This window comes from Papaver somniferum, unplaced genomic scaffold (genome assembly GCF_003573695.1).
Source record: "Papaver somniferum cultivar HN1 unplaced genomic scaffold, ASM357369v1 unplaced-scaffold_6, whole genome shotgun sequence".
Lineage (NCBI taxonomy): Eukaryota > Viridiplantae > Streptophyta > Magnoliopsida > Ranunculales > Papaveraceae > Papaver > Papaver somniferum.
Genome location: NW_020648748.1, coordinates 2,312,748 through 2,340,098, shown reverse-complemented (window position 1 = coordinate 2,340,098; position 27,351 = coordinate 2,312,748). Strand labels below are relative to the sequence as shown.

General features: G+C 38.0%; 1 protein-coding gene and 1 pseudogene across 1 annotated transcript; both read left to right on the top strand.

Moving 5' to 3' along the window:
- Window positions 1-2,528: 2,528 nt before the first annotated feature.
- On the top strand, window positions 2,529-3,143 carry LOC113343514. The gene has a single exon (XM_026587668.1). The coding sequence runs from the start codon at window positions 2,529-2,531 to the stop codon at window positions 3,141-3,143; it is 615 nt and encodes a 204-aa protein (XP_026443453.1).
- Window positions 3,144-15,914: 12,771 nt separating this feature from the next.
- LOC113343513 lies at window positions 15,915-16,796 on the top strand (annotated as a pseudogene).
- The last annotated feature ends 10,555 nt before the right edge of the window (window positions 16,797-27,351 follow it).

The following is a 27,351-nucleotide window of genomic DNA, read 5'->3' as shown; positions in this document are numbered from 1 at the left end:
GTATCGCTTGATAGATCTCGAAAGTTTTGTGAAATAGGCTACTCGAACGTGTCATTCGGATAACTGACACAGAAGATATCATCGGATAAGTATGAAGGGAAAAATAGTAATTTTAACTTAGACCGACCTTGGAATTTCCATATCCAAACGCTGGGCTCCGTGGTAAAATTGTTTGGTCTTATCACCAAACGTTTCGAAGACAAAACTCATTTTTCTCTTTTCTTCTTCTCTTTCATTCCTCTTTCTTCTTCTTCTCTGTTATTCCTTGTCTCTCTCTGTCGATCTCAGTTCAGAAGAACTGATCTATCTTGTGCGAATTATTCATAGAAAGTTAGTTAGCTTGATGAGTCGAAAAGATGAAGTTAGAATTGAGGCTATTTGACCTTCAGGAGGAAAAGAATGTGATGTCGATGTTGATTTGAAGTTTGGGTTTTAGAAGATAGGATTGTGTAGAGCTGAAGATGATATAGTGTTGTTAATGGATGAATAATCGGGGGGTTGTTATTGATTTGATTAGGTGATGCTGTGCTGGTGATGAATCGATTTAAAAAGGTAAATTAGAGTTTTAATTAGGGTTTCTGTTCTGATATTTCTTTATGAAATTGTTGTTCAATGATTTATTGATTTCTTGGGTTTGTGCTTAATCGAGGGGTGATAGTTGTTTGGAGTTTCATTTTAGCTTCTTAGGAGGATTTGAGTTTCGGGTTAAGGTTTCAATGAATTGAAGATGAAATTAAGATTCATGCAAATTGGATTGTCTGAATCAGTTGACCTGATCTTTACCAGTTGACCGTTGTATTGACCTTTGACTTGGACTGTTGACCTGACATTATACGTTGACTGTTAATTGACCTATTTGACTATGATGACCGTTAGTTAATTCAGTTGGACTGGATCTTGTGTAATGGGCCGAACTAGTGGTATGTGCTGGATTAGGCCCCTATGAGATTGGGCTTAGGACCAGAAACCTTATTTTTGTATCTTTGGACATTGTGGTCCGAATTGGCTTTTGGCTTATTCTACAAAGTTGTAGATATTCATAAGACATATCTGATGGACTACAAAACAAATTTAATTGGATTAGTAACCTTTGCATGATAAAGATAGATAAGGTATAGAATCATAAATAGGCTTAAAACCTTTAGATAGTTCACTTAGTATATAACCAGAGATTTGTATTAAATTATGTTATGAGCCTTGTGTGAGCCTCTTGGCTAATTTCTTAGAGTGCTTGTGTAATTAACAGTTACTCATTATTAACAACGATCAATTCAAAGGATGCACCAGTGAATCGTGGATCTCGAGGTAGGCTTGGCTTGTCATCGAACTAGGTGGGAACTCTGTAACCTTCTTGTAATCATTAAGCTTTATTAAATCTGCGAGTATGATGAGTCTTTACTATTCTGTGAGCATGGTTGTGTGTACCTTGATGTACTATTCCTGTATCTTTTTGGTATGACGTATATGTTGTATTTGTACGATGTTTGCAACAAATGTGTTTGTGTGTGATATGCATTGAGAGATTTTCGTGCGAGGAGTGTCTGTGTTTCCCAACGGATCTTAGCCACGCTAAGCAAGACGGTAATTCATCCATCAAAAATATTATTTAGTAGGTTCATCAATTTTAATATTATGATATCTATTTTAATTAGTAAGGCAGTAATTCGTCCGTTATAATAGTATTTAGTAGGGTCGTAATTCATCCGTTTTAATAGTATCGCTTATTAACATAGTATGGCGGTAACTCATCCGTTTGAATATTACAGTAGTAGGGCGGTAATTCATCAGTTATAATATTATATATACTATTCTATTTGAGGGAAATCACTTGTGTGCATATTATACTTGTTTGTCTAACTTTATGATCTTGATGGTAATATTCTGAATCATGGTTTGTTTGGGCATTCTATGTGGATGATGTTATGATTATTGATTAGGGTTATTCTCGCATCGTCTTCTCCAATGAGCTTGGCGAGGTTAGGATAACGCTTGCTTTATGTTGCATGAATCGTTCAATGTTTTATATAATTGTTTTATAGATTACTGTTATTATCTAGAACTGTAAAGTATGTTTTTTACTTGAGAGTTATAGGTTTCCTTTGGGCACCCTTTGGGATGATGTGATCATTTTTTACCACTTCACTTTTCAGTAATCAGAAGAAAAAGAACGCTCGAAGATACACCCGTGAGGACGACGGAGGAGAGCGAAGAAGAAAGCGACGAAGAGAAATCAGTGAAGAAAGAGAGTTGATAGGAGCATTGGAAATATCAAGTTGGGAAGATGAGGGGGGGGGGGGTACGAAGAAGGACGGAGGCACGAGGAAAATAAGAAGATAAGAAAAGATGAAATACAACACGAATTCAACCAGAAGGATGAGGAATAAAGGAGGCATGGTGAAGGAAGTATCAGTGTGTTGAGAGGAGACCGTTGGGAGAGAAATGAAGGGAACCTGAACCATGAAGTCTTGGATGATCTGCGAGATATGAGAACACTGATAAACAATTCACAAAGAGGTAGCATAGTGCAGATGGCGGAGGCAATAGAAGAGGCCGGTAAATCTTCATTTACCTATGAGATAATGTACGCGGATATCCCAGAGAAATGCGTGCTACCAACACTACCAAGCATATTCAGCGGATCTGAAAGTACTGTGCATCATTTAAAACAATACACCCTTTCGTTGATGCAATGGGGACGAAATTATGCGGTACTTTGTCGATACTTCCCCGCGAGCTTGGCCGGGGAAACGTTGGCCTGGTTTGATGGGCTACCAGAAAGATCGATATCGTCGTTCAAAGAATTACAAAGGATATTCCTGACCACTTATATAACTAACAACATGTTAAGGCCAGGAATTGAGACTTTATTTACTTTGATAAGGAGACCCACAGAAAGCCTGCGACGAACTGTGACGAGGTGGAGAACGGAATGCAATGAGCTTGCAGAGAGAGTTGGCGAGAAAAATTTCATCTTAGCTTTCTTGAACGCTCTAATCCTAACTGACCTGCTGTACACTCAAACATTGATTATTCGAAACTCTTTGACGATGAATGAATTGAGAGAGTACCAAGAGGAGTACATAGCCTTGGAAGAAAAGCAAAGGCAAGTTAGCGAAGTGGCACCGATTTCAGCGAAAGAATAAAATTCAATGCTATTACCAAGGACAGTGCATGTCGTGGATAGTGATTCGAAACATGAAAAGGGAGAGCCTTCAACTCTAGTCCCAGCGAAGCTTGTAGCTGTATCAAGTGGAGATCAAGAATGGATCGATCAACAAAGGTATGGGGAGTCAAGACGAAGGAATTAAGAGACACGAAGTTATAATACAGGATATGAACAAAGAAATAATCAAGGACCTAGATTCGGATAGAGGAGACCAAGTGCACCAGATTTCGAGGATTTGAAGCTCCCTAGGCTTAACTCGACTGTGGAAAAGGTATGAGAGGAAATAATATTAACATAGGAGATCACACCACCACCAAATTTGGGAAGAAAGCCACCCCCAGGGACCAGGAGTCATGAATTCTGCTGATATCATCGTTTTCATGGGAATCACACAAGGTACTGTCCAAACATTACACGAATTATATTTCGTCTGATAGAGCAGGGAAAACTCGCACATTTTTTGGAAGGTTATGTGCCACCACCCCCACCACTTCGTGAAAATCAGAAGATATAACAAATTGAAACATATCGGGGAGCACAAAATCAAAATTGTAATATGATAATACATGCAGCGAAGAGCATCCAAAATTTCCATGATAACATACTTAACAGTGCATAAGAGGGACTTCTAAGGAAACGCAATATTTAGCGTGAAAACAAGAGAACCATTAGAGGAATGGCAGAAAAGAGAAATAACGTTCTCAGTAAAGGATGCACCCGAAGGAGGAAATTCTCACACAAACCCCTTGGTTGTAACCCTGAATTTTGGGAAATACTCAAAGTGGGAAGAAGATCAAGTGGAAAAGAAGAAAATCTGGTCAATTGACAGAATCTTGGTAGATAAGGGGAGCTCGGTCGATATGCTCTTTTATCATACTTTTTGAACCATGGGGTACAAGGACTCGGATCTCGTGCCATCAACGTATAACATATATGTGTTTAATTGAGTTGCATCTAAGCCGAAAGGAGAAATAGTTGTAAAAAATTTCGATGGCGAGCTGGAAACGAAAGTCACCGTATGCGTGATAGACATAGACTCACATTACAATGCTCTCACAGGGAGACCAAGGATACACATGATAAAATGGATTGCATCTACATATCATCAGGCAATACAATTTCACATGCCAAGTGTGATTGGCTAGATAAGAGGAGATCTTCTAGACGCGCAAGATTGCATCAAAAAGGAGGTCCATAACTATGAGGAGAAACAAAGAAATAAAATCGATCAAAGGAAGACGGCGTGCGAAGAAAAAAAAGCGGAGCAACTGATGGTATTAACAATAAGTACATGTGAGAAGTTGGACGCAACCCAGAGGGACTTAGACGAGGAGGTAAAATGACGAGTGATGGTGAGAAGGAACGCGAGATGACTCCAGAAAAGGGAGGTCAAGTCGAGGTAAGGTAAATTGGAAAGGCGAAGAAAGGAAAAACGTCTAAAGGAAGCGAGGCATCGAAAAGTGAGAAAGAAACCCCTACTGTTAAAGAAAAACGAACCCCGCAAGGAGGAACCAAGATAAACACTTCTAAGCGTAAAAAGGCGACGAAAAAAGAGGTTGATGAAAGCGTTGAATTGCATGATTCTCCAGGTAAAGTGAAAAAACCTTACGAAGAAGAAGAAATTGAGCGATTGAAGGAAGAGGTCTACCAACAAAGACGAAAGAAGGAAGACTTAGTGAAGGAACGCATAAGATTGGAAAGGCAAAATGAGAAGCTTATAATTAAGAACAATCATTTAAAAAGGAAACAAGAGGGGAGTAGTGCACAAAGAGGAGAATATGCTCCAAAAAGGATAGCTGAAGGATGTCGCGACTACTGGTGATAGACGCATTTTCGTGTATAATTTGGCCTCAATGTTTCGTATTGTTAGTACTTGTATTTTTCCTTATTATGGTGTTTTCTGTGTTTTTAGGTATTTTTTGGAAATAAATATTTTTGGAAAAATCAGCTCGAAAAGTTGCCCGGGGAACCCTTGAAGGACAATTGTTATTCGGATTCTCACTATTGGTTAAGGGGCACCTCAGTGGACACCTGCTATTCGCACCCCAGTTCAGGATAGGGGGCACCCTTTCTTCTTCGTTTGAAAATGTGTTGTGGCGGGAAAATATATTCAGTTCTGGTGAATTTTCAATCGACAAAATGAACAGGTTAGAGTGTGATTCAATCGCTCAATCTTGGTAGGAAGATGTGATATGGCATAAGGAACACATTATGGGTAGCGGGTTCGATCGGAATTGGCTGGAAAGCTCGGTTTAATTCACGAGCTCAAAACATAGCAACGTGTCCTGTACACGATTTTGTGTGTGTATTGGCTATGCATGGAAGTGATTTGGAGACGTTCGACAACTTATTAGGCGTGGGGACATTTGAATTGGAGTGTGCAGAACTGAAGTTGACGCGTAACAAAGTTATAATTGGAAATTATCGTTAACTAAGGGCAGCGAGCAATGACGGATTAAATGGAGAATATACGCAAGTAATGGTCGGATATTTTGGTCCTAGAACACTATAAATACAAGGCAAAAGAGTTTGGAAGATTTAGAGAGTCTTTGGGGAAGAATTAGAGGTCGAGAGAATCAACAGAAGAGTTCACAGGAAGAACACGAAGAACATATTACGTTCCAGGAAAGTCGTTGAGAACTGTCGAATATTCTCGACAGCTTTCAGTTCCTTTCTAGCGACTTAGCACCAGTGCTTACAGCACTTCATTTGTGCCGTTCTTCCCTGACGTTTCCTGGGTGTTGCAAAGAACGGTCTTAAATCGATTTTCTTGTATTTCATCATTTGTAATCAACTTTTGAGCATTAATAAAATCTTTTGAGTGTTTTTCCAACATGATGAGAGGCTAAATACCTGGTGGTTGAGGCAATGGAGGATCTATTCACTCATGTTTGATTGGTAATATTTTCTTTACAATTTCTTTAATTATTTATCTTATTTAATTCACTTGGATCAATATAAAAAAAAGATATAAATGGTTTTCTTAATTAGTTGTGAATCAGTTTTATGTTTTATGCTTAGAATTAATTCTTTGATAAATCATGCTTAAGGATTAAAATTTATTGTTTGTACACCTTATAAATTAATAAGTGATTTAATGAGAAAACGAACTTAATAATAATTTCTGAAACATTATTTATAATCAATCAACTTGAAGTAATAGTGAATCCGGAGCCTTAATCCTTCTAAAATCTTTACATTACTCTTAAAAATTAATTTCCTTCATTTACAAGTTTATTTAAATCTAGAAAAAAAGTTACCTTCACAAGTTCGAAAAGAACCAAGTTTTACCACTATTACAAACAACTTTTGAGAAACATCAATTTTTGGCGCCACCGACGCGGACCTGTGCTTAGGTAGAATTTTTTTTAGGTTTATTATTATTATTATTATTTTAGAATTGTTTGTTCCTTTTTACGTTTCTTTTTGTCTTTATTTTGTAGGTTCGAAGTGAAAACTAAGGACTTGGAGAGAAAAAAAATTAAAGCGAAAAGCGAAAAGAGAAGATAAGAAGACAATTTTAGGATTTAATTTTATATTTTTTTAGAGTTGGGTGAGGAAAATTGTAACTTTTTCTTTTTGAACTTTAAATTGGACTTTTGGACTTTCTATTATTTTTTTTAACCCTACGGAAGGGTCTTATTATTAAGAAAAAAAAATTTATTAAATTATGTGCAGAGAAGGACGGTGATTACAATATCACCTCGGCCCCTCGGTTTCGCACACGGCATAGGAGTCGTGGCTCGAGTCGACTGCAACGGTTCATCCCCCGTTTGGTACGAGAGGTAAGTCCAATTGAAACACTCGTGAATCTCCTGCAAGCGAGTTACTGTATTCCTTAAGGTGATAATTGTTTGAGGACGAACCAGACTGTTTTGATTTTCCTAGTAAAGGGAAAGGCCTGGTCTAAACAAGATAAGGGTTCGGATTTCATCACCGCTCCCTTCTTGCCCGCTTTAGTAAATCAAAACCTAACGCGAACCCAAGATTTAAAATCTGATTAAAAAGAGACCTATAGGGTATCGAGCTTGTTAGGAAAAATTTTCGAAGGATATTGGTCACCTTTTAAGCAACTTCAAAGTTCATGATGACTTCTGGGAGTTGAAACAAGCCGCCTTGCAACGTCGGTGAGGCCTTGGGTATCAAAGCTCCATTGAGCTTCCCTCGCCTCAGTTTCATCTCACATTAGCTCGGATTGATCCAGTGGGGTTGCTCAAACTGTAACGAATTCCCATTCGAGAGATTGAAGCTAGTCTAGAAACACTCTAAGTGGAGCCATCATGTTTTTTGTTTGCTAGAAATCTTTAGGTTTGCTTTGGTAGAGTCGAGTTAGCCTGCTGTGTGTTTGCTAGAACCACCTTCCTTGTTAGGATTTTTATTCTTTTTGAATTCTTTTTAGTGTATGCCCAATTTTGCTAAAAGGGCTTGGAAAAGAGATACTCTAGGTCGATTGATTAGCGAAAAACCTAGTAGTTCTTCTGGTATAAGCAGTGAGCTCGAAGATTCTTCTTTTGAGAGCCCTATTTTCGGAAATTTCAGTTTTGAGAACTTATCTTTGAGTGACGAAAGTACCCCTAGTACTTCGGTTGTGCCAACAATGACAACTTTGAAAGCTTTGTTAAACCCAACTAGGACCTCTCGTCCATCATGTATCAAGTTAGCTGGGACTGAGACAACTTATGAACTGAAACCTGGGACCTTACAGATGCTCCCAATCTACTTAGGAAATGAAAATGAAAACCCCTATTTTCATATTAAGGAATTTCAGGAATTTTGTAGTACTCTACGAATTAAAAACCTAGATGATGATGCTCTGAAACTTAGGTTATTCCCCGTTTCCTTAAAAGATAAAGCCAAATCTTGGTTATACAGTTTGCCTCTTGAGTCAATAGAGACCTATGGACAACTTACATCTGCCTTTTTACAGAAGTTTTTCCCTAGGCAAAAAATATCGTCTATTAGGACACAGATCTGTACTTTTTCTCAACAAGAGGAAGAATCTTTATATAGGTATTTGGAAAGGTTTAATGACTTGTTATCCCAAAGTCCTCAGCATGGTTTAGGAATGGATAGGATACTTCAGATCCTTTATGATGGTTTAGATTATTCGACAACTACCCTGGTTGAATCTTTATGTACTGGTGGATTAGAAAATAAAACTGTTGAAAAAGCTTGGACATTTTTGAATGAAATCACTGAAAAAGACCCAGCAATGGGAAAATAATAGGGAACCCAAGAAAACAATTCTTCTAAATAGAGGCTAAATACCTGGTGATTGAGGCAATGGATGATCTATTCACTCATGTTTGATTGGTAATATTTTCTTTACAATTTCTTTAATTATTTATCTTATTTAATTCACTTGGATCAATATAAAAAAAAGATAAAAATGGTTTTCTTAATTAGTTGTGAATCAGTTTGATGTTTTATGCTTAGAATTAATTCTTTGATAAATCATGCTTAAGGATTACAATTTAATGTTTGGACACCTTATAAATTAATAAGTGATTTAATGAAAAAAAGAACTTAATAATAATTTATGAAACATTATTTATAATCAATCAACTTGAAGTAATAGTGAATCCGGAGTCTTAATTCTTCTAAAATCTTTACATTACTCTTAAAAATTAATTTCCTTCATTTACTAGTTTATTTAAATCTAGAAAAAAAGTTACCTTCACAAGTTCGAAAAGAACCAAGTTTTACCATTATTACAAACAACTTTTGAGAAACATCAACTGACGAGATAGCAAGGGGCGAGGGGAACAAAGGAAATAACAGGAGGGAATTCATATAAAGAGAGACATAGAAAATAACAGGAGGGAATTCATATAAAGAGAGTATCTAATGCAGTAATCAATGGTGGCCGACATGAGAGGAAACAATAACCAAATTATAGAGAAGGCAATCGGGCTGCAAGCCAAACTAATGAACAAATATGCAATAAGCGAACCTTGCAAACCAGAGATAACAGCCATGTTCTCGTTAAGGGAAAGAGAAAAAGAAAATCTGCAAAGTCTAGTGGCAAGATGGGGCGCGATCTGCAGAGAACTAAAAGGAAGAATTTCAGAAGAAGATTTAGTGCGCTAATTCATCTATGCGTTGTCATCTAGGCAGCCATTTTTCACGACCTTGTTTAAAATCAGAAACGAAGTAAAGATGAAGGAATTAAAAAATATATCAGTCTGAGCACATTCGGATGGAAGAAGAACGCTAATAACCGAGGAAGAGTGATAGAAACCAGATGAATGTACTTAATTCAATCTATCAATTGATAATGCATAAAATTTCAAAAGAATAGCAATGAAATCTTCATAAATTTTGATAAATCGTATCAGGAATATGAATTTCACAAGAGCAAGGTAAGACCTCACATTAGGAGGAAAATAAGATTCATAAAATAAGCAGTTTCTAGGGAAACTTAAAAGCTTCGCCCAGGAAGGCTGAGAATCCACGACATGCACCCTAGTTCGCATGAAAGTGCAAGAGGCAAGATCTAACGCATGTCGTGAAAAAACTCTCAGAGAGATAAGCTAGGGGCAATCATAATACCTATCCGCTAAGGGTCCCTTTTTATGATGGCCTTCAGTAAGGGGTGAAAAAATATGACCAAGGCACCGACGTATTCGGTTGAGCTGCGAGTGCCTGGGACGTCTGGAGCGTTACCGGCCATGACCGTATGGAAAGTCTTGGATACGATGCACTCGATCCCAAAGAAACCTCACTTAGGGTGTGGCTTCGTAACCCCGAGCCATATTGGCGAAGATGATAAGAATCCACGAAAACAACTGAATGTCGTAATAACTGGACGAGAGGAGACCAACATGCATGTTAGGGTTAACCTCCTTGAAGGGGCAATTAGGGGGAATATAAAGGGATGGCACCCTCCAGATTAGGGATCTGTGTGAACAAAAAAGACGACAATGTGATGGGGTTAATGTTCATGGGAATAGCTAGGCCTGTCGCATTGTCACGGAGAAAAAATAAATAAATGTTAAGACGAGGTACATGGATTATTACTCGCAAGGGTAATAAGCGCCTGATACTTCGTCTAATTAAGATCCTTCAATAAGGATGAGGCATAATAAGACCTTCACTAGGAGGCGCAATAAGACCTCGAAGAGCCACAAGGAAAACACAAATTTGCTCAGACTCATCAAGGAAGCTGAAACAGTAAGCAACAAGGAATAAGCATGAAATTTTACTTGTGCAACAATGTCTTGATCAGCTAATGCTCAATAAGAACAAGAGGAAAGTATATACTTTTATATTTTATGTTCTTCTCTAGCATTATCCTCACAAGACTCAGTATATACTTGGTACGAAGTCAATATTACGAAGGTAAAGACACTAGATAGAGAAAAAGGAAAAAGCACAAGGAAGAGGCAAATACATTATTTACATACAAATAGTCTGCCCCCTAAAATCGGGAGCGTTCAGCCGAAGCAAAATTTAAGGTTACAACATTAGCAAAGTTCAAAAGGGTTATGCGTCCTCGCGGGAATAATTTTCCATGATCCTCGTAGGTTTCGGTATCCTCGCGGGAATCATTTTTCAAGATCCTCGTCGGTTTCGGTATCCTCGCCAACATGAGACAATTCATGAACGGTAGGAATTGATTATTTGGCAGCGGGTTCAGGCTCATCATCATAGAATACTTCAAGATCCAGAGAAACGCGAGGAATGCCTTGAGAATCACAAAACTCATTAAAGAGCCTGACCTTCTTGTCTTGAGCATTTCTGCGAAGACGCTTTCAAATCAGAGTTGCGTCATTCACCATCTGATCGAGATCCTCATGTAAATACTGGATGTCCTCTTAGAGAGTGTAAACCTTATTGGAAAGATTGTCCCTCTCATGGAATAGCAGAGAAACCTGATCTTTAAGCTCTTGCTCATGTCCTGAGGAATGAAGGAGTTAAACAGATAAGTTATCACAAATAGAAAGGCAGTGCCAGAGTGACAAAGAAAGGGAAACTTACGGCGAAGATCAGACGAGATTTTCCTCTCTTCTACAAGTTGCTCCTCCAGGTGGGAGAATACGAGCACTAGAATTTTTCATCAATTCACGAGTCTCACGAAGCTCCACGAGATGAGCCATACTGTGATGTTGTTCCTAAAAGATGAAAGATCTACTTTAAAATTCCGCGAAGTATTACAAGGGAAAAAATGATAAACTCAGGTCAAAGACTCACAAACCCATTATAACAGAATGTTGCTCTAGAGAGAGGTTCAAAGAAGCGTTCAAAATAATGGATTGATCTTCAGCCAAAAAATCGTTAAAATTGAGGAAAACCAAAGATTCAGTAGCCTCATATCTTAAGGAAGGATTTCCGCGAGTTGAAACAAAAATCTCCCTTAAAAATTTAAGGCTAGGAAGAAGATCAGGCTCCTTCACTTCGGTAGCCGGCTGACCACCTATAGACGAAGTAGCTTCGAGAGAAGGGGAAACACGCAAGAGGATAGTCTAGGTAAAACTGAGGAATGGACTTGAGCCATACCCTCCACATCCAAGCCGTGACGGTGACGCTGTGAGATGCGAGAGGAAGGAGGATCGTCCTGAAATCCAAGAGGTTAAGGGATGACGCGAGAAGAAGAAAGAAAAATTGAGGAAGAAAGAGATACCTGGGTGGTGGTGGAAGGAACCCCAGAACGATGGCGTTTCCTCAGATTCTTGGCAGGACCCTCCGTAGTTTGAGGCTCATTCTCCTGAAAATGGGAGTTTAGGAATTGACGAAGACAACGACCAAAAGAGAGGCCACGAGATACGAACCTGTGCTTAAACTGATTTTTTAGAGCGGTCCTTAAACATACCAGGCGCGGGAAGAGGATACTGAGGTAAGAATAAGGACATTAGGGGACAATAAAAATAAAAGTCAAGAAAACCAAAAAAAGATAAGACTAACCTCATTGGGCATCTTATGCCAGCGAAATTGACCCGGATCATACGCTGCGAGATGCGCATGTTGAGGGAGAAGACCAGTGCAAGCAGTCCCATTCTCGTCGAAACCCCACACCAGAGGACCTTCGGCTATCAAGGGAAACATCATCCAACACTACGGGAAAAATATACATCTACAACTGGAGATTTACAACTCTTCGCTAAACATCGTATAAAGTCATATGTTTTACAACTGGTTTCAAAGTAAGAGTTGTCGTATATCATCACTTCCAACCCTTAGGAAACAAGGGGTTGCGCTAAGAAAACAAACGACATCTCCTTAAGCAAAAACGTTGTGACGACATTTAGCTATAACAACTCTGTTCCATAAAGGTAGTGACTAAGCCTATCACAATTTTTACAAGAGTTGTTGAAGAACACCAAATTATGATGATGAAAAATAGTGTTAGAGGGGAGATTCGAACATGAACCTACTGCATGGAAGTCTGGCTCATCAACCATCCTTACAGTTCACAAGTTTTGTTTTTTTTTCTTTTTTTTTTAATAAAAACGTATAACAACACTTATAAGTGTTGTTGAAGTAAAAATATAGAATGTTGGAAAAAATGAGATTAGAAGGGAGATTCGAACATGAATCTACTGCATGGAAGTCTAGCTCATCAACCATCCTTACCGTTCACAAGTTTTGGTTGTTTTTTTTTCTTAATAAAAATGCATAACAACACTTATAAGTGTTGTTGAAGTAAAAATATAGAACGTTGGCAGAAATGAGGATGGGGTGATTTGATCCTCAGCCTCCTGCATGAAAGTCTACACCAATAACCATTCCTACACTATCACAAGTTCTGTCAAGTTTGTGGTTCTTTAATATACTAATTTTAAGACAACCCTTTATAAGAGTTGTGAAACAAAATATAATGTCCAAAAAAAAATTCTCAGGTGACAAAGCCACAAAATATTCTGAAGGAATCTTACTTGTAAATGGATGGATTCGTCGTTCTTACCAAGTTTCCGACTTAGAGTAGTCCACTCACGGACAGGTTTCAATCTCGGAGCCTGGTTTGCATACAATATGGAGAAATAGGGTTTGTTTAAGGTTTCGTAGAATATTCCGAAGGAATCTTACCTGTAAATTGATGGATTCGTCGTTCTTACCAAGTTTCTGACTTCGAGTAGTCAACTCGCATCCAGGTTTCGATCTCCGAGCCTGGTTTGCATGCAATATTCATAAATAGTTTTTTTTTTAAGGTGTCGTAGAATATTCCGAAAGAATATTACCTGTAAATGAATTGGTCGTTCGTAACAAGTTTCTGACTTAGAGTAGTCCACTCCTGGCTAGGTTTCGATCTCGGAGCCTGGTATGCATATAATATGCAGAAATATGGTTTGTTTAAGGTTTCGTAGAATATTTCGAAGGAATATTATCTGTAAATGGATGAATTCGTCGTTCTTACCAAGTTTCTGACTTATAGTAGTCTACTCCCGGCCAGGTTTCGATCTCAGAGTCTGGTTTGCATACAATATGCAGAAATACGGTTTGTTTAAGGTTTCGTAGAATATGCCGAATGAATCTTATCTGTAAATAGATGGATTCGTCGTTCTTACCAAGTTTCTGACTTATAGTAGTCAACTCACGACCAAGTTTCGATCTCGGATCCTGGTATGCATACAATATGCAGAAATAGGGTTTGTTTAAGGTTTCGTAGAATATTCCGATGGAATCTTACCTGTAGATCGATGGATTCGTCGTTCTTACCAAGTTTCTGACTTAGTAGTCCACTCACGGCCAGGTTTCGATCTTGGAGCATGTTTTGCATCCAATATGCATAAATAGGGTTTGTTTAAGGTTTCGTAGAATATTTCGAAGGAATCATACCTGTAAATTGATGGATTCGTCGTTCTTACCAAGTTTCTGACTTATAGTAGTCCACTCCCGGCCAGATTTCGGTCTCGGAGCCTGGTTTGCATACAATATGGAGAAATAGGGTTTGTTTAAGGTTTCGTAGAATACTCTCAAGGAATCTTACATGTAAATGGATGGATTCGTCGTTCTTACCAAGTTTCTGACTTAGAGTAGCCCACTCGCGGCCAGGTTTCGATCTCGGAGCCTGGTTTGCATCTAATATGCAGAAATAGGGTTTGTATAAGGTTTCGTAGAATATTCCGAAGGAATCTTACCTGTAAATGGATGGATTCGTCGTTCTTACCAAGTTTCTGACTTAGAGTAGTCAACTCACGACCAGGTTTCGATCTCGGAGCCTTGTATGCATACAATATGTAGAAATAGGGTTTGTTTAAGGTTTCGTAGAATATTCCAAAGGAATCTTACCTGTAAATCGATGGATTCGTCGTTCTTACCAAGTTTCTGACTTAGAGAAGTCCACTCGCTGCCAGGTTTCGATCTCGGAGTCTGGTTTGCATACAATGTGCAGAAATAGGGTTTGTTTAAGGTTTCGTAGAATATTCCGAAGGAATCTTACCTGTAAATGGATGGATTCATCGTTCTTACCAAGTTTTGTGTGTGTTTAAGGTTTCGTAGAATATTTCCATGGAATCTTACCAGTAAATGGTTGGATTCATCGTTTTTGTGGACTTTCAGACTTCTTGTTCATAGTTTGTAAGTCGTTATACCGAACTTGAAGTTTGCATCGACACTGAGCTTCATATTCATCAATTTCGATGATGTATCATGCTAATTTTGAAGTCAGAACCCTCTCAGACCTTCGTGGTTCATAGATTATAGGCCATTATACCAAGTTTGAAGTTCGAATCGACATTGAGCTTCATATTTATCGATTTTGATGATGTATCATGCTAAGTTTGAAGTCAGAACCCTCTCAGAGCTTCTTGGTTCATAGTTTGTATGTCGTTATACCACATTTGAAGTTTGAATCGACATTGAGCTTCATATTTATCGATTTCGATGATATATCATGCTATTAATGTGAACTAAAGCTACTTCATGACATGTATGACTAGTCAAAATTACTTCATGACCTATGTAACTAGTCGAAATTCAAACCGGAAGCACAAAGAGAAAGCACAAAAGCACAAAGAAATACACCAATTATCGGATTGATTTCTTATTTTTCAACTTTATTCTTATACATTTTTTGGATTTTTTTATATCAAAATGTCGATAAGAATGTGCTACATTTATTCATATTTTTTTTTGGATTTTTTTCGTGTCGAAGGTTGATAATCAAACCGAATACATGAGCTCGTATTAGCACAAAATGAAACACATATTTCTCAATCCGCATAAGCATCCTAAATACAATCTCAACCGTCAAGATATTTTCTTAATACGTATGAGCATCTCAAATACAATCTCAACCGTCCATCATTTTCATTCGGATTTACTCTTTTCTTCTTTCTTTTTTTTTCCGAAGCATAACCCTCCTTCAACCACTCGAACCCAATTCCTATATGTTTTTCTCTCAATCACCACCGCTGAAGAACACCTCTACTCCACAAATGACGGCGGCGCTCCATCACCACCGCTGCTCTTCTCTCGACCCCTCTTTTTCATCATCTTCTCTCAATCTCTCTCTTTAACTCCCACTTTTTCTCATCCGCAACAGTCAATAGTAGCAGCTCATCAAATCCAGATCTGAACCAAATTCTAATCAACCCCATCACTGATTCAAGTTACACAAAACTAAATTTCTTCTCGGTAACAATCAACGACGGCCCTAACTCAAGTTTCCTTCAAATCTTCATCACATAACTCAATCCTTCCATCTATAGAAGTTCTCGATTTATCAAAATCTTCTTCTCAATCTAGAACCTCATCCCAATTCCCATAACCGAACCCTAGAAGTGATCGGTAGTTGATGTTGGCAGTGATGAAGATGGTAATGGTCGTTAATGGCAGAAATTGTATTAGGGTTTGCTTTGAATCTCAGAGGAGGATTTTAATACAATTAAAGTAATCAGGGGTGATGGAGAAGAATGGGATAGGATGAAACAACAAGCACGCAACCTGGTTCTTCTGAATATGAGCAGGAAAGTGAATTTGAAATCAAAGAGGAGGAAGAGAAAGAGGAAGATATGGAGAAGAATGGGAGAGGAGGTTGGAATTTGTATTCGGTATTGATTCTTGTTGGTCCTGTATTTGGATTCGTATTTCTTTTGGTATCTGGGTATAGTGGATTGGTATTGATTTTGAATTGTGGATTGAATTTTTTGAATTAGGCTAATGCAGCGTCGGGGATTGCTGTGCACGATGATTGCAAACAAAGGTTTTTGGAATTGAAGGAAAAAAGGACTTTCCGTTTTGTTGTGTACAAAATTGAAGAAAAGGATAAGCAAAAGCAAATTATTCTGGAGAAGCTTGGCGAGTCAGCTGAAAGCTATGAGAATTGCCAAAAGAGAAAGGTTTCTTCATCTATTGATAACTTTTTCAACTGTGTTTTTTGTTGTCTGATAGGAATTCTGGTCAGGGTTAGAACTGTGAGCAACCTTTGTCTCATTATTGTGTTTTGAAGGTCTCATGATACCACAAGGGTGAGGACCAAGATGATTTACGCGAGTTCATAGGAGAGGTTCAAGAGAGAGCTTGACGGAATTCAGGTAGAGTTGCAAGCAACTGATCCTACTGAGATGGATCTTGATGTCATTAGAAGCCGAGCTGTTTAAATAATATGATGATTTCTGAACCCTGGGCATTGGAGTTTTGCCCTCCAATGCAGTTGCTTTTACTTAAAATGAAATGTCTATGTTCTATGGGACGGTTGATTTGTCTTAGATACGATGTATTGGCTTGTTTACCATTGCAAGCTAATATGTAACAGTTTGTGTGGGAAAATGACACCCTTGATTTTTTCTTCCTCTTTCTTTCTAAATTTCAAGATGTTGACATCTTTTATACCTCTATCTGTTTCGCTTATTACAATGTAGGCAATCTCTTACACATTTCTGAATGATATCTAGGTGACTTGTTACTCTATTCAAGTAAAAAATTTCATAATCTTGATATTGCTATTCTCGTTGGCTGTTCATCTCAATTTTGGCTACTTGAGCATGGAATTAGTTACAGCTTATCTTTCTTGTATTTTTTCTTAGTTGAAATGAATATGGCTGAAACTGAGTCTTGAGATAAAAATGGGATTGCAGTTGGTGATGGAGATCCCGCAATACAATGAATGGACTGCGAACCTAGTTGTATGTTAGGACATTTGGAAGCAAGATGAATGGAGTGATGTGAAATGGTAATGGGGAATGTTGGTATGATGGCTGTGAAGAAGGGAATGTATGTCTCAGGAAACTGGTTTTGTTGAGATGTTGCAGTAGCACATGAATGGACTGCAGTTAAAGCTCAGATGGATTCAGCTGATTGATTTGAGGAGAATGGCTTAGGATATTGGTGTTGTGACTGTGATGCTGCTGCCATGGCTAGGTTGTCAAGCTTCAGATGTTGATGCAATTAATGCTTTGAGTAGGATGTCTGGAATGGTGGTTGTGTAGTGCAGTGGACAGCAGGGGATGACTTGATGGGCAAAATTTGCTCTTGTGTAGGATCAATTATGCTCTGTACGAAGAGCTTGATTCGGAAAACATGGATCGAACTAGAGAAGTTTACAGATATATATCTTCATTATCTGCTAAAACCTCGTATATGCAGTTATATGCGAATCCTTTAGATATTAATTAGTTATCCATCTCTTTATATGCAGTAAAAATTGCATGATGATCAGGTCCTGTTTACTACTGCCAAGATTGCATAATCTATGACTACGTTCTGCAGAATTTATATCCTGAACAGCCTATGCTCAATGGTTATCCATATATCGGATTAAGCTGAATTTTTAACATGTTGTTTCTGTATATGCAAGCAACTTACTGGGATCCCATATTACTTCACAGAAGCACAGATTAAAGAGTTGCTTGAATCTTTTGGTCCCCTTCGTGGTTTCGATCTGGTGAAGGACAGGGAAACAAGAAACTCTAAAGGATACGCCTTCTGCGTTTACTAGGATCTCTCAGTTACAAATATTGCTTGTGCTGCTCTAAATGGGTGATAAAACTCTTACTGTTAGACGAGCGAACCTGGGCACCGCTCAGCTAAAACCTGAGCAGGAAACGTCTTAATACAGGCACAACTACAGGTCGCGTGGCAGGTTAGTGGAACACACTTTATATTTTTCTTAGTTTCCAGTATATACAATAAATATTTGCTACTGATATCTTTTCTTGTTTCTTTACTAATGAGTTTTCTTGTTTTCTTTGGCAGAGGCAATTGTTCCAAGCCGGAGGTGGTCTAGGTGGTGGTAATGGAGGTGGCATTGCTACCAAGGTCGTATGCCTGACAGAGGTGGTTACTGCAGATGAGCTTAAAGATGATGAAGAGTAAGAAGATATTTTGGAAGATATGATGGTAGAAGGTGGAAAATTTGGTAAGTTAATGTCTTTGTTTCTTATATTCGAGCTTTTGTTTTTTTTTTTGTGTTTCGCAGCCTTTGGAAATATTTGATTTCACGCCCCAATTAAACCACTAGTTTACACTTTTGGACCTTCAGAATAATTTGTTTCTAACTCGTACATTTTTTGATTGCAGGTACATTGATGAATATTGTCATCCCCCGTCCACAACCTAACGGTAAACCCTCTCTAGGACTTGGAAAGGTTAGTTTCAGTGTAAGGTATTGTTAAATGACACTCTTAGGTTGACTGTTACTTTGTATTATAAAATTTTGACTGTTACTTTGTATTGCTAAATGACACTCTTCTCCTGTAGGCTTTCGTTGAGAACTACGACACTTCATGTCTAAGCCAGTGCCTCTATGGTATCATCTACCACTATGTTTCTCATAATCGGTGTTAGGTTTACCAAGAAGAGAGTGTAGAGCAAAAACGGATCATTTCCATTTAGCAATGTAACCCAGACTACCATACTGGAACGTGTATGCTACTGTCATATTTGTAGGGAAGGCAAATTTCTATGTTTTACGATTTATATGATATTTTTAGTCATGTTCGAAGAATCTATCATTTTATTTTATTTCGTTGCGCAACACACTTTCATACAAGGTGATTTGAATGAATGTAAATGTGCTACACTGGCATGTTAATGTGAATGTGAAGTACTTTCGGCAATTCATGCAATTCGGTTTCAGCTATAATTTTTTTTTTCAAAATAATTTTATGCACACAACTTCTAATAAGAGTTGTATTCCATATTTCAACTACACATACCAAAGGTTGTGAAAAATGTCTTTACGACATAACCAGGTGCTATCCAACATAGTTCTACAACTCTAGAAAGTGTCATGCAAACTTTATTCATAATAGTAATAAGAGTTGTTACATTTTTCTACAATACACATCCTAGGTTGTCTAACATAGTCCTTCAACTTATACAAGTGTTGTGTTACATATTTCCACGATACGCATCCTTTGATGTGTAAAATAGTCCTACAACACAAGCAAGAGTTGTGTTAGGCTTTCAAAAAAAAAATCGAAAGAGAATCACAACTTTGGAAAAATATTGTCGAACAATGAATCACATCACCCTTTACAACTCTTAGTCAAGTATTGTAGAAAAGCTTGGACTTTCTACAATACCCCCCTTCCACAATGCATTAAATGGAGTTGTCGTAGGGGTACTACAACTCTAATCTATAGTCGTCAATGTTGATTTTTCCCGTAGTGCAATCCTCATCACTGGAAGACGAAGATATTTGTTTCATTTTGTACTAGTAGGATCAACATCCAAAAGAAGGGCCTTGGACGGGTCAGCCAAAGGTTTGCGAGAAATCTTGACGCCCCACTCCTGATAGGCTCTCGTGGTCATTTCCTGGCCAGTGTAGTTCACAGAGAAAGAATCAATGTTGTAATCTGCGGGAACGAAATCTTGCACCAAAAGTGGAATCTAGGAAGTATCGCCATTAGACCTTCTGATGAATTCATTAGCAAGACGGATGGCATTCCCACTCAATTGATAAACGCCTTGCTGAAGCTTAACTAGGATTTCATAAAAAAAGGGTTCTTCGGGACATACAAGGGAAAAGAAAGACCCGCTCTCAATTGACCAGCGGTGATCAACATCTTTGTAGAAGTCCAAGTTCCCGTCTGAATCCATCGGTAATTTAATTCCATGAATTTGGTTGTGGTAATAGGAGGAGAAACGGAGGAATCAATCGTCGGAGATAGAGAAATACCCAGCTTCTAAAGATCAATTTTGAATTCCTCATAAGTCGAGGATATAGTAGGACTGGGGAGCCATTGGAGGAGAACAAAACGACACCTAAACTTACAGAAAGAAGGAAAAGGAAGATAAGAAGGTAAACTTAAAAGGGTCTGAGAAATGATGACTGGTGAAACCAAGCTACCCTCAATCGAAGAATACGAACCGATGGTTAGCGGTTACACGAGGAAATGGACCACGTGGAGGGCATTGATAAGGAGGAGTGGCAGTTATCTAACTTCTAAACCGTTCTTATTCTCCTTTCCCTACGATCGAAAAGAATAAGAAAAGGCAAAATGTAGATACCAAAATATGGACCGCCACATGGATATAGGGAGGACGCGAGAATCCGGCCAAAAGATCCTGTACTGTGTCCTGAAAATCTTCGTCTGTGACTTGTCAAATCAAGTCAGAGTCACCATTATTGACTAGATTGACGAGGTAAAACCATGTGCGAGATAGTGTTTTATCACGAAGTAATCTCCCAGGGTAACATGGGAAACGAAGGATCAATGGAGTACCTTACAAGATACCAACCGCGAAGAAGAAAAGGACGAAGTAAGTTTACTTGGCTGAAAAGACAAGCCACGAGATAAATAAATTATGGAGCCAGAAAGAGACAGGTCTCCGACAAACCCATGTGAGGATAACGGAAGAATGGGAAAAGCTTTATGGAAAATGATCTGAGCGAAGTATAAGGCATCTCCGTGAGAACGCAGCGAAGTAAAGTGAGCTGTACACCACTAAGGTTGGTTGACGTATAAATAGAGGTCCTTGGGCAATGTATGGGGGATCGGATTTTCGGGGAGTGGGAGAGCTTAGCCTGTAGAGAGATATTAGGATTTCCTTGTATTCAAGAACTTGTATCTTTGTTACTTTGAATGATTCATCAATAAGATTTCGGTATTTATATTACTTAGTATGTCTTAGATCTTGGTTACTATCACTTTGGGTGTGCTACTGGATTTCCAGTAGTTACAACAGGAAAAACCTACTCAGGAGGCAGTAGATAAGCTGGAGGAGAAACCGTCTCAGGGGAAAGTAGATAAGGGAACTGATCCTGAATTTGATTCTTGCAGACCGTCAAAGCAGGAAAAACCGTCTCAGGGGGCAGTAGATAAGCTGGAGGCGATCCGGTCTTTTATGCCTGGGATGGTAAAATTTGATGAGCTGTATTATATTGACATACATGGTTATATAGGAGAAGGATATATGGGGGATATGGAATTGTTATACTTAACAGCTCCAAAGAACCAATAGATGCTTACTGTAGGGGTTCCAGAGGAGGGTCATACATGTATCATCTTATGAAGGGAATGAAGAGAGGCTTACAAATTGCTTCTAAACGGGGACTTCCTCGGGTTATGTGGGCAACCAATTCATATAGAACTGCGGAGTACTGGAACAACATTATTGGAAATTACTGTATGCTAAAACATGTCTTTCATTCCCAGTATGATGCTGCTTATGCTCATATTTGTTGGAAATATTTGAGGAGGAGAATGGGATTGACTGGTGCAACACTCAAGGAGCTGGTTCCAGTTATCAAAGATATCATAAAGCTGCAATACGATACCAAGTTCACATATCGCCAATTCTATGAGAGATTTTCAAATGATGCCGCATATTATGCCACACAATGCGGAGAACAAGCACTTTTGAGACAGGAAGCTGAATTGCCAGGTGACGAGCAAAAAGTTGAGATGAAGATGCAGCATCCTCAAAATCTGACACCTATCCTAAATCGTGAGAAGACATCTCTTGGGTGCGAATGTTGGTATGTGCTTCAGAGAGGCCGGAAACCAAACGGACCTCCGAGTCGTGAGATCCCAGATGCAGGACACTGAGATTCCAAAATCTCTAGAAAAGCATGACACTAAATTCCAAAATCTGCCAATCCTGATGCTTGCGAGCTAGCCTTTTCTTCCTTCTCAACTTAGTACGTCTCTAATAGGCTTTGTTTTTGTTGTTTTAGCTTTTCTTCTTTTGCAACTTGGTATTTTTCTTTAGGAGCTTGTAACAACTATAAGGTCAGTTTTATTGGCTTTCGAAGATCGAGAACAAATATTGGTGAAAATTGGATCTACTGTAGAGATTACTATGAGGAGAAACTTCAAAACTTGTTGAAGAAGATATTTTCATTAAACTTTAGGTTTTCTCTAGTAGGGTTCATGGAATGGATTAATCTGTTTGTCTGTGGACGACTATGATATTATGTCGACCACATAGGGACCGGAGTTAATAAAATAAAATATACAAAGTTCATCCATGTCTACAAAGACCCAACCTTATGTCTTTAATCCCATTGTTACTGGAGAATAGTTGAGCCTTCCAAAACTGTTTCTGGGTTTAAATCTTACATTTGCGTCAGGGTTTTGTTATCGTACTTCAACTAATAAATACAAGGTTGTCAGAATCTATTAGGAATTGAATGGTCGAATTAGAGTCACAAAGCTCGGAAAGGTCCAGGTATACACTCCTGGTGGGGAAACAGTAGGTAAATGGAGAGATAAATGTGAAATTCCTTACAACTTTGCACATTCATATGGTGTTTTCTTTCACGGTGCTCTTCACTGGTTGGAGTACAACCACGGTGATATACGGCTTATTGTTTTGATTTGGCAAATGAGGAGTTTTTTGTCGCCAAGTTACCTTCTAATTGCTTTGTGTTTGATAATGCTAATCCTTATCAGCTTTGCATGTTTGGAGGTTGTTTGGGTGTTTATCGTAGCAAAAGTTATTATACTGGGCAGAAGAGAAGCTTGGATATATGGGTTTTAAAGAAGACAAATATGAAGAGTGCTGTAATGGAGGAGAACAAAGAGTACTACGACTCCTCTTGGAGTTGGGGTAAGATAATCAGTATAGATCAAGCGGAGTTGAGTTATCATGATTGTCAGCCGTTGGCCGTCACCAACAGTAGTAAAGTTATATTTAAATACTGTGAACAATCTGCATTGTCTATTTATGACCCCAAAACCGCAACTTTTACAACAATGTAAGATTATATTTAAAAATGTTTGTATGAGCCATATCGCTAAGTTGCTAGACACTGACTGTTAGCCAAAGTTCCTAGCACAAATGATACCCGTAGCCCTGATGTTGGGTCGGATCTAAATATGGCTAGCAATGTAAATATGATCTAATGCAAATGGGGAAGGGATCTTGAATCACAATATGTTTGTGATTCTATATATGAATCTAAGCGGGTTTAATGCTGTTGTTGTTGATGATAATGATGATGGTTGACTTTCTTCCAACAAAACAGATAGAAAAAATTTCTATGTTATCAATGGCGAGCTAGGCGCTCGAGTCGCCCAAAGGGCCCCCGCCTAGCAATAACATGACCCAAGGCAAAACACTATGAGCAAAAAAAATAATTCTGGGCGCCTTGGGAGCTCCTAATACAACATAGTAACTACTGTAATGGTTCTCTTCTTCTTGATGTTGTTCATCAATTTCTTCTCTGTATATGATTCATTGTTCTTTTCCACCATAACAAGTACTAAATGTCTGCAATCACTGCTAATAGTAAACAACCAAAGACTATGCTCAGACCAATTCCTAAACTACGCAATAAGAAACATATCCCTATTGCAAAAAAATCATGAGAAATCAAGAGAAGCAATTTAAGATGAAAAAATTGCATTCCAAAGATGAGATTTTTCAAGCATTTGGTGTTTGGAAAGGCCCCTCCTTTGGCAATAAGAGAGGGGAAAAAATGCAAGAGAAGAGATGATGGTGGAGTCCTTTTCGTTCGAAGGGGCGTGTAGCTTTGTGGTTCACATGGGTAGAGAGGCTTATGTGAAAAGGAAAGGGTTGGTGCCGTTTTCTTACATCAAAGTTTCAATGTCTTATTTTATTTTTAAGCTTATGCTCCACTTTTCATACCTTTTTTCTTAATTCTTTCTGATCTGGTAATGGCTACATGTTTTGGAACTTTACATCACAACACAAGAACTAGTGAGTTTAGGCCATAAAAATCATTCGATGGATGTGAACAAAACCATGTAGAACGGACAACTAAATTCATACCGAAAACACCACACCTGACGAAAGTTTCTCTACCTTGTTCCGGCGATTAACAGAACAAAGTCTTTAGAAAAAAAGAACCCTGATCGGTCAAAGTCTTAAATGTTCTTCGTCCAATTTTTTTTCTTTATTTTTTCCGAAGATGTACTTTTTTTATTCAACTCAGAACTTGGCAACAAAATTTATTCTCACAATTATGGTGTATTAAGAAGCTCTTCATATGCCAAGCCATGTTGAATTGTTAGTACTTGGAACAAAAAAGTGATGCACGATACAAATTAATAATCAAATTTGGTGATAAAGTCAGTAACTTGTGTTTTTTATTTCTCATATGACTCTTTGGTTTGATCAACAGATGAACCATACACAGTGCGCAGTAAAGAGTCAGCCATTAGTAGTTTACAGGTAAATGTGGGTTTGCTTGGTAAATCAAGTCATAAGTTATATATGTCATAATACAATATAGTGAGTGATGAAAGAGTAAAAGAGAGTATTTAATTGATGCTGGTAGCCTACAAATTTCATGAATGCTAATCTGAAGCAAAAAGTTGACTATGTTTATTACATCCACTCCACTACCACCACATAAAATATATCAATACATGGATCATCAAAAATGGGGATACTGTTTTTTTTTTCCAACTTTTGGTTTATTTACTTTTCAGTTTATGAAAACTCCAAATCTGCTAGCGGAGTATGGTTAGGGGGAGCCAGAGTTTACAAGTTGGGGATACAAAAATCTTCTCCGGGATACAAAATCTTTTTTAGAGGGTGCAAAATAGCAAAAAATAGGCTTGCGTATAACAGCATATCTTAAATTGGACATAAAAAAGGCTTTGGAGCTAGCTCGGCAGGGGGCACTACTCTAACTTCGCCCGAATATGGTAGATAAGAAATGCACTTTATCTATATACTGTCATGAGCGAACCTGAGGTACATTTGAATTTTGCAAATACTGTCATTAGCTGGGAAACTGTGTTCCTCTTAGTCACTTCCATCAGTATTTTGTTTTGCTTTTCTTTGTCTACCTTTGTATATTCTCCTCTCTTAAACAAACTAGTTATTACGCCCGTGTGCTGCACGGGCCTAAATATTTGTTAGAGAAACTCAGAAAAGTATGGTTTGGTGATCCTAGTGATTTTTCAGGAATTCAGAATTTGAAGCATAAATAAAACAGAAAAAGTAGGTAATAAAAATATTTACTAAAATTGATAATATAAGAACAAATAGGCGAATAATTTGAGTCATATATCTGTCCACCACCTTTTACTGACAAAGTTAGACCGTGTTTATAGAAACTGTTAGTCTGCAAGATAGTCTAAAAACACAACACAATTACATAGCAACCTAGAGGATATGAAACCTAACACAACCAAGATCCTCGTAGTAACCGCAAAAGAGGAAAAAGAATGCTAAAAGAAAGTCATGCCTGTAGACATTGATATCTCATTGTATCTCACTATTTCCATTCACAATAGCATTTGTAATTAATCAGTACAACCACATAAAATAACTTGAAGAAAAGGCGGTACAATCAAATTCTCGACCCTTTTTTATACCCCAAATCTGGACACAATCTAAATATCCCTTCCTCATCCAAAGAATATGGAAACAATGATTAACACATGAATCTCTTGCCATTTTCCTTACTCCAGCACCCTTCTCTTCCTACTACTACTTCATATACAACCAACTTATACTAACCAGCACAAACATCATCCCAGCAAAGCACATCAATCCAGTTCATGAAAATTAGGGCGTCAAAAGTAAAATTTCAGAATTTACACAGCCCACCAAAAAGTAATAATTGCGTGCCTAATTTTGATAACATATATCGAGTAATTCTTTATACATCTGATCAGTGGCACTTTTAATATCATATTTTAAAGACTAAAGATTTGTTAAACAAATACTAAACTAATTTAGTTGAGAGTGTCGACTTTCTCTTAGGGCTATGATCAGTTCAAACAAAGGGTGATGCTTACATTGTTTCTGTATACGAAGTAGCAAACATCAAAAAACATGGCTCGGAACTGAAACATAAAAGAGGGTCCATTACCTCAATGCACATATCTTCATGGCACCCATAGTCACACTGCACGGCTCTAGCAAGACTTTTCGGAACTTGAGTACCGAAGACAATATAATATGATTATGTGTTAGTATTCATATAAATTTTATTAATAAAAAATATAGATATTGGGTTAACCATACAAATGTCTATAGTTTATTGCATGCTTACTCATAATGATATGGTGAGATGGAGGAAGAGACGACATAAGCTGTCGGGGTTACATTGGACCTTCAATGGTTGCTACAATGGGGTTAACTTGGAGTACGCAGCACGCCATCAAATATTCCAATCCGTGGGACACCAAGACCACCAACCAAAATGTATTGACACCATCCCCCTGCGCAACACCACATATAAAAAACTGACTCAAGTAGTATTGATCCTAAATTCGGGGAGTGAATGCCATGAATTTGCTCATAATTGAATATAGAAAGCACTATAACTCATGCAGTGTAATCACCATCCTGGCTTGTTAGCCAAATCTATCAACCTAAAACCCTTTGAGCTAAAGGACATGAAAAAAATCAATCTACAATAAAAATATTAACTATGGTTCAGTTAAGTAAAATAACAAACACATCTCGAACCCGAGAGAGGTCATCTGACGACATGCACACCCGAGTGGACGGAAAATAGAGCTAGGGTTTTGTAGCAACGGAAACAGAGTTAGGGATTTTGTGAACTGACCTGCAAGTGATACTGTTCTCTCTTGTTTCCAGACTTCTTCCTTGAAATCACTTCCAATAAACTCAAAAGTTAGCTCCAGAAGAATTTTTTGAACAAAAAGAGATCCAAGAAAACGTTATAAAACAATATGTTCGAGTTTTATGAATCTGTACCTGCGAAGGGAGAAGTAGATACTGGAAAAAGAAACAATCGCAAAAAAAAGACTTAATAGGATTTAAGGTTTACCAACATACCACAGGGTTTTTATCAAAAAAAAAATTATAGGGTTAAGGTTTACCAACATACCATAGGTTTTCTTGGTTTA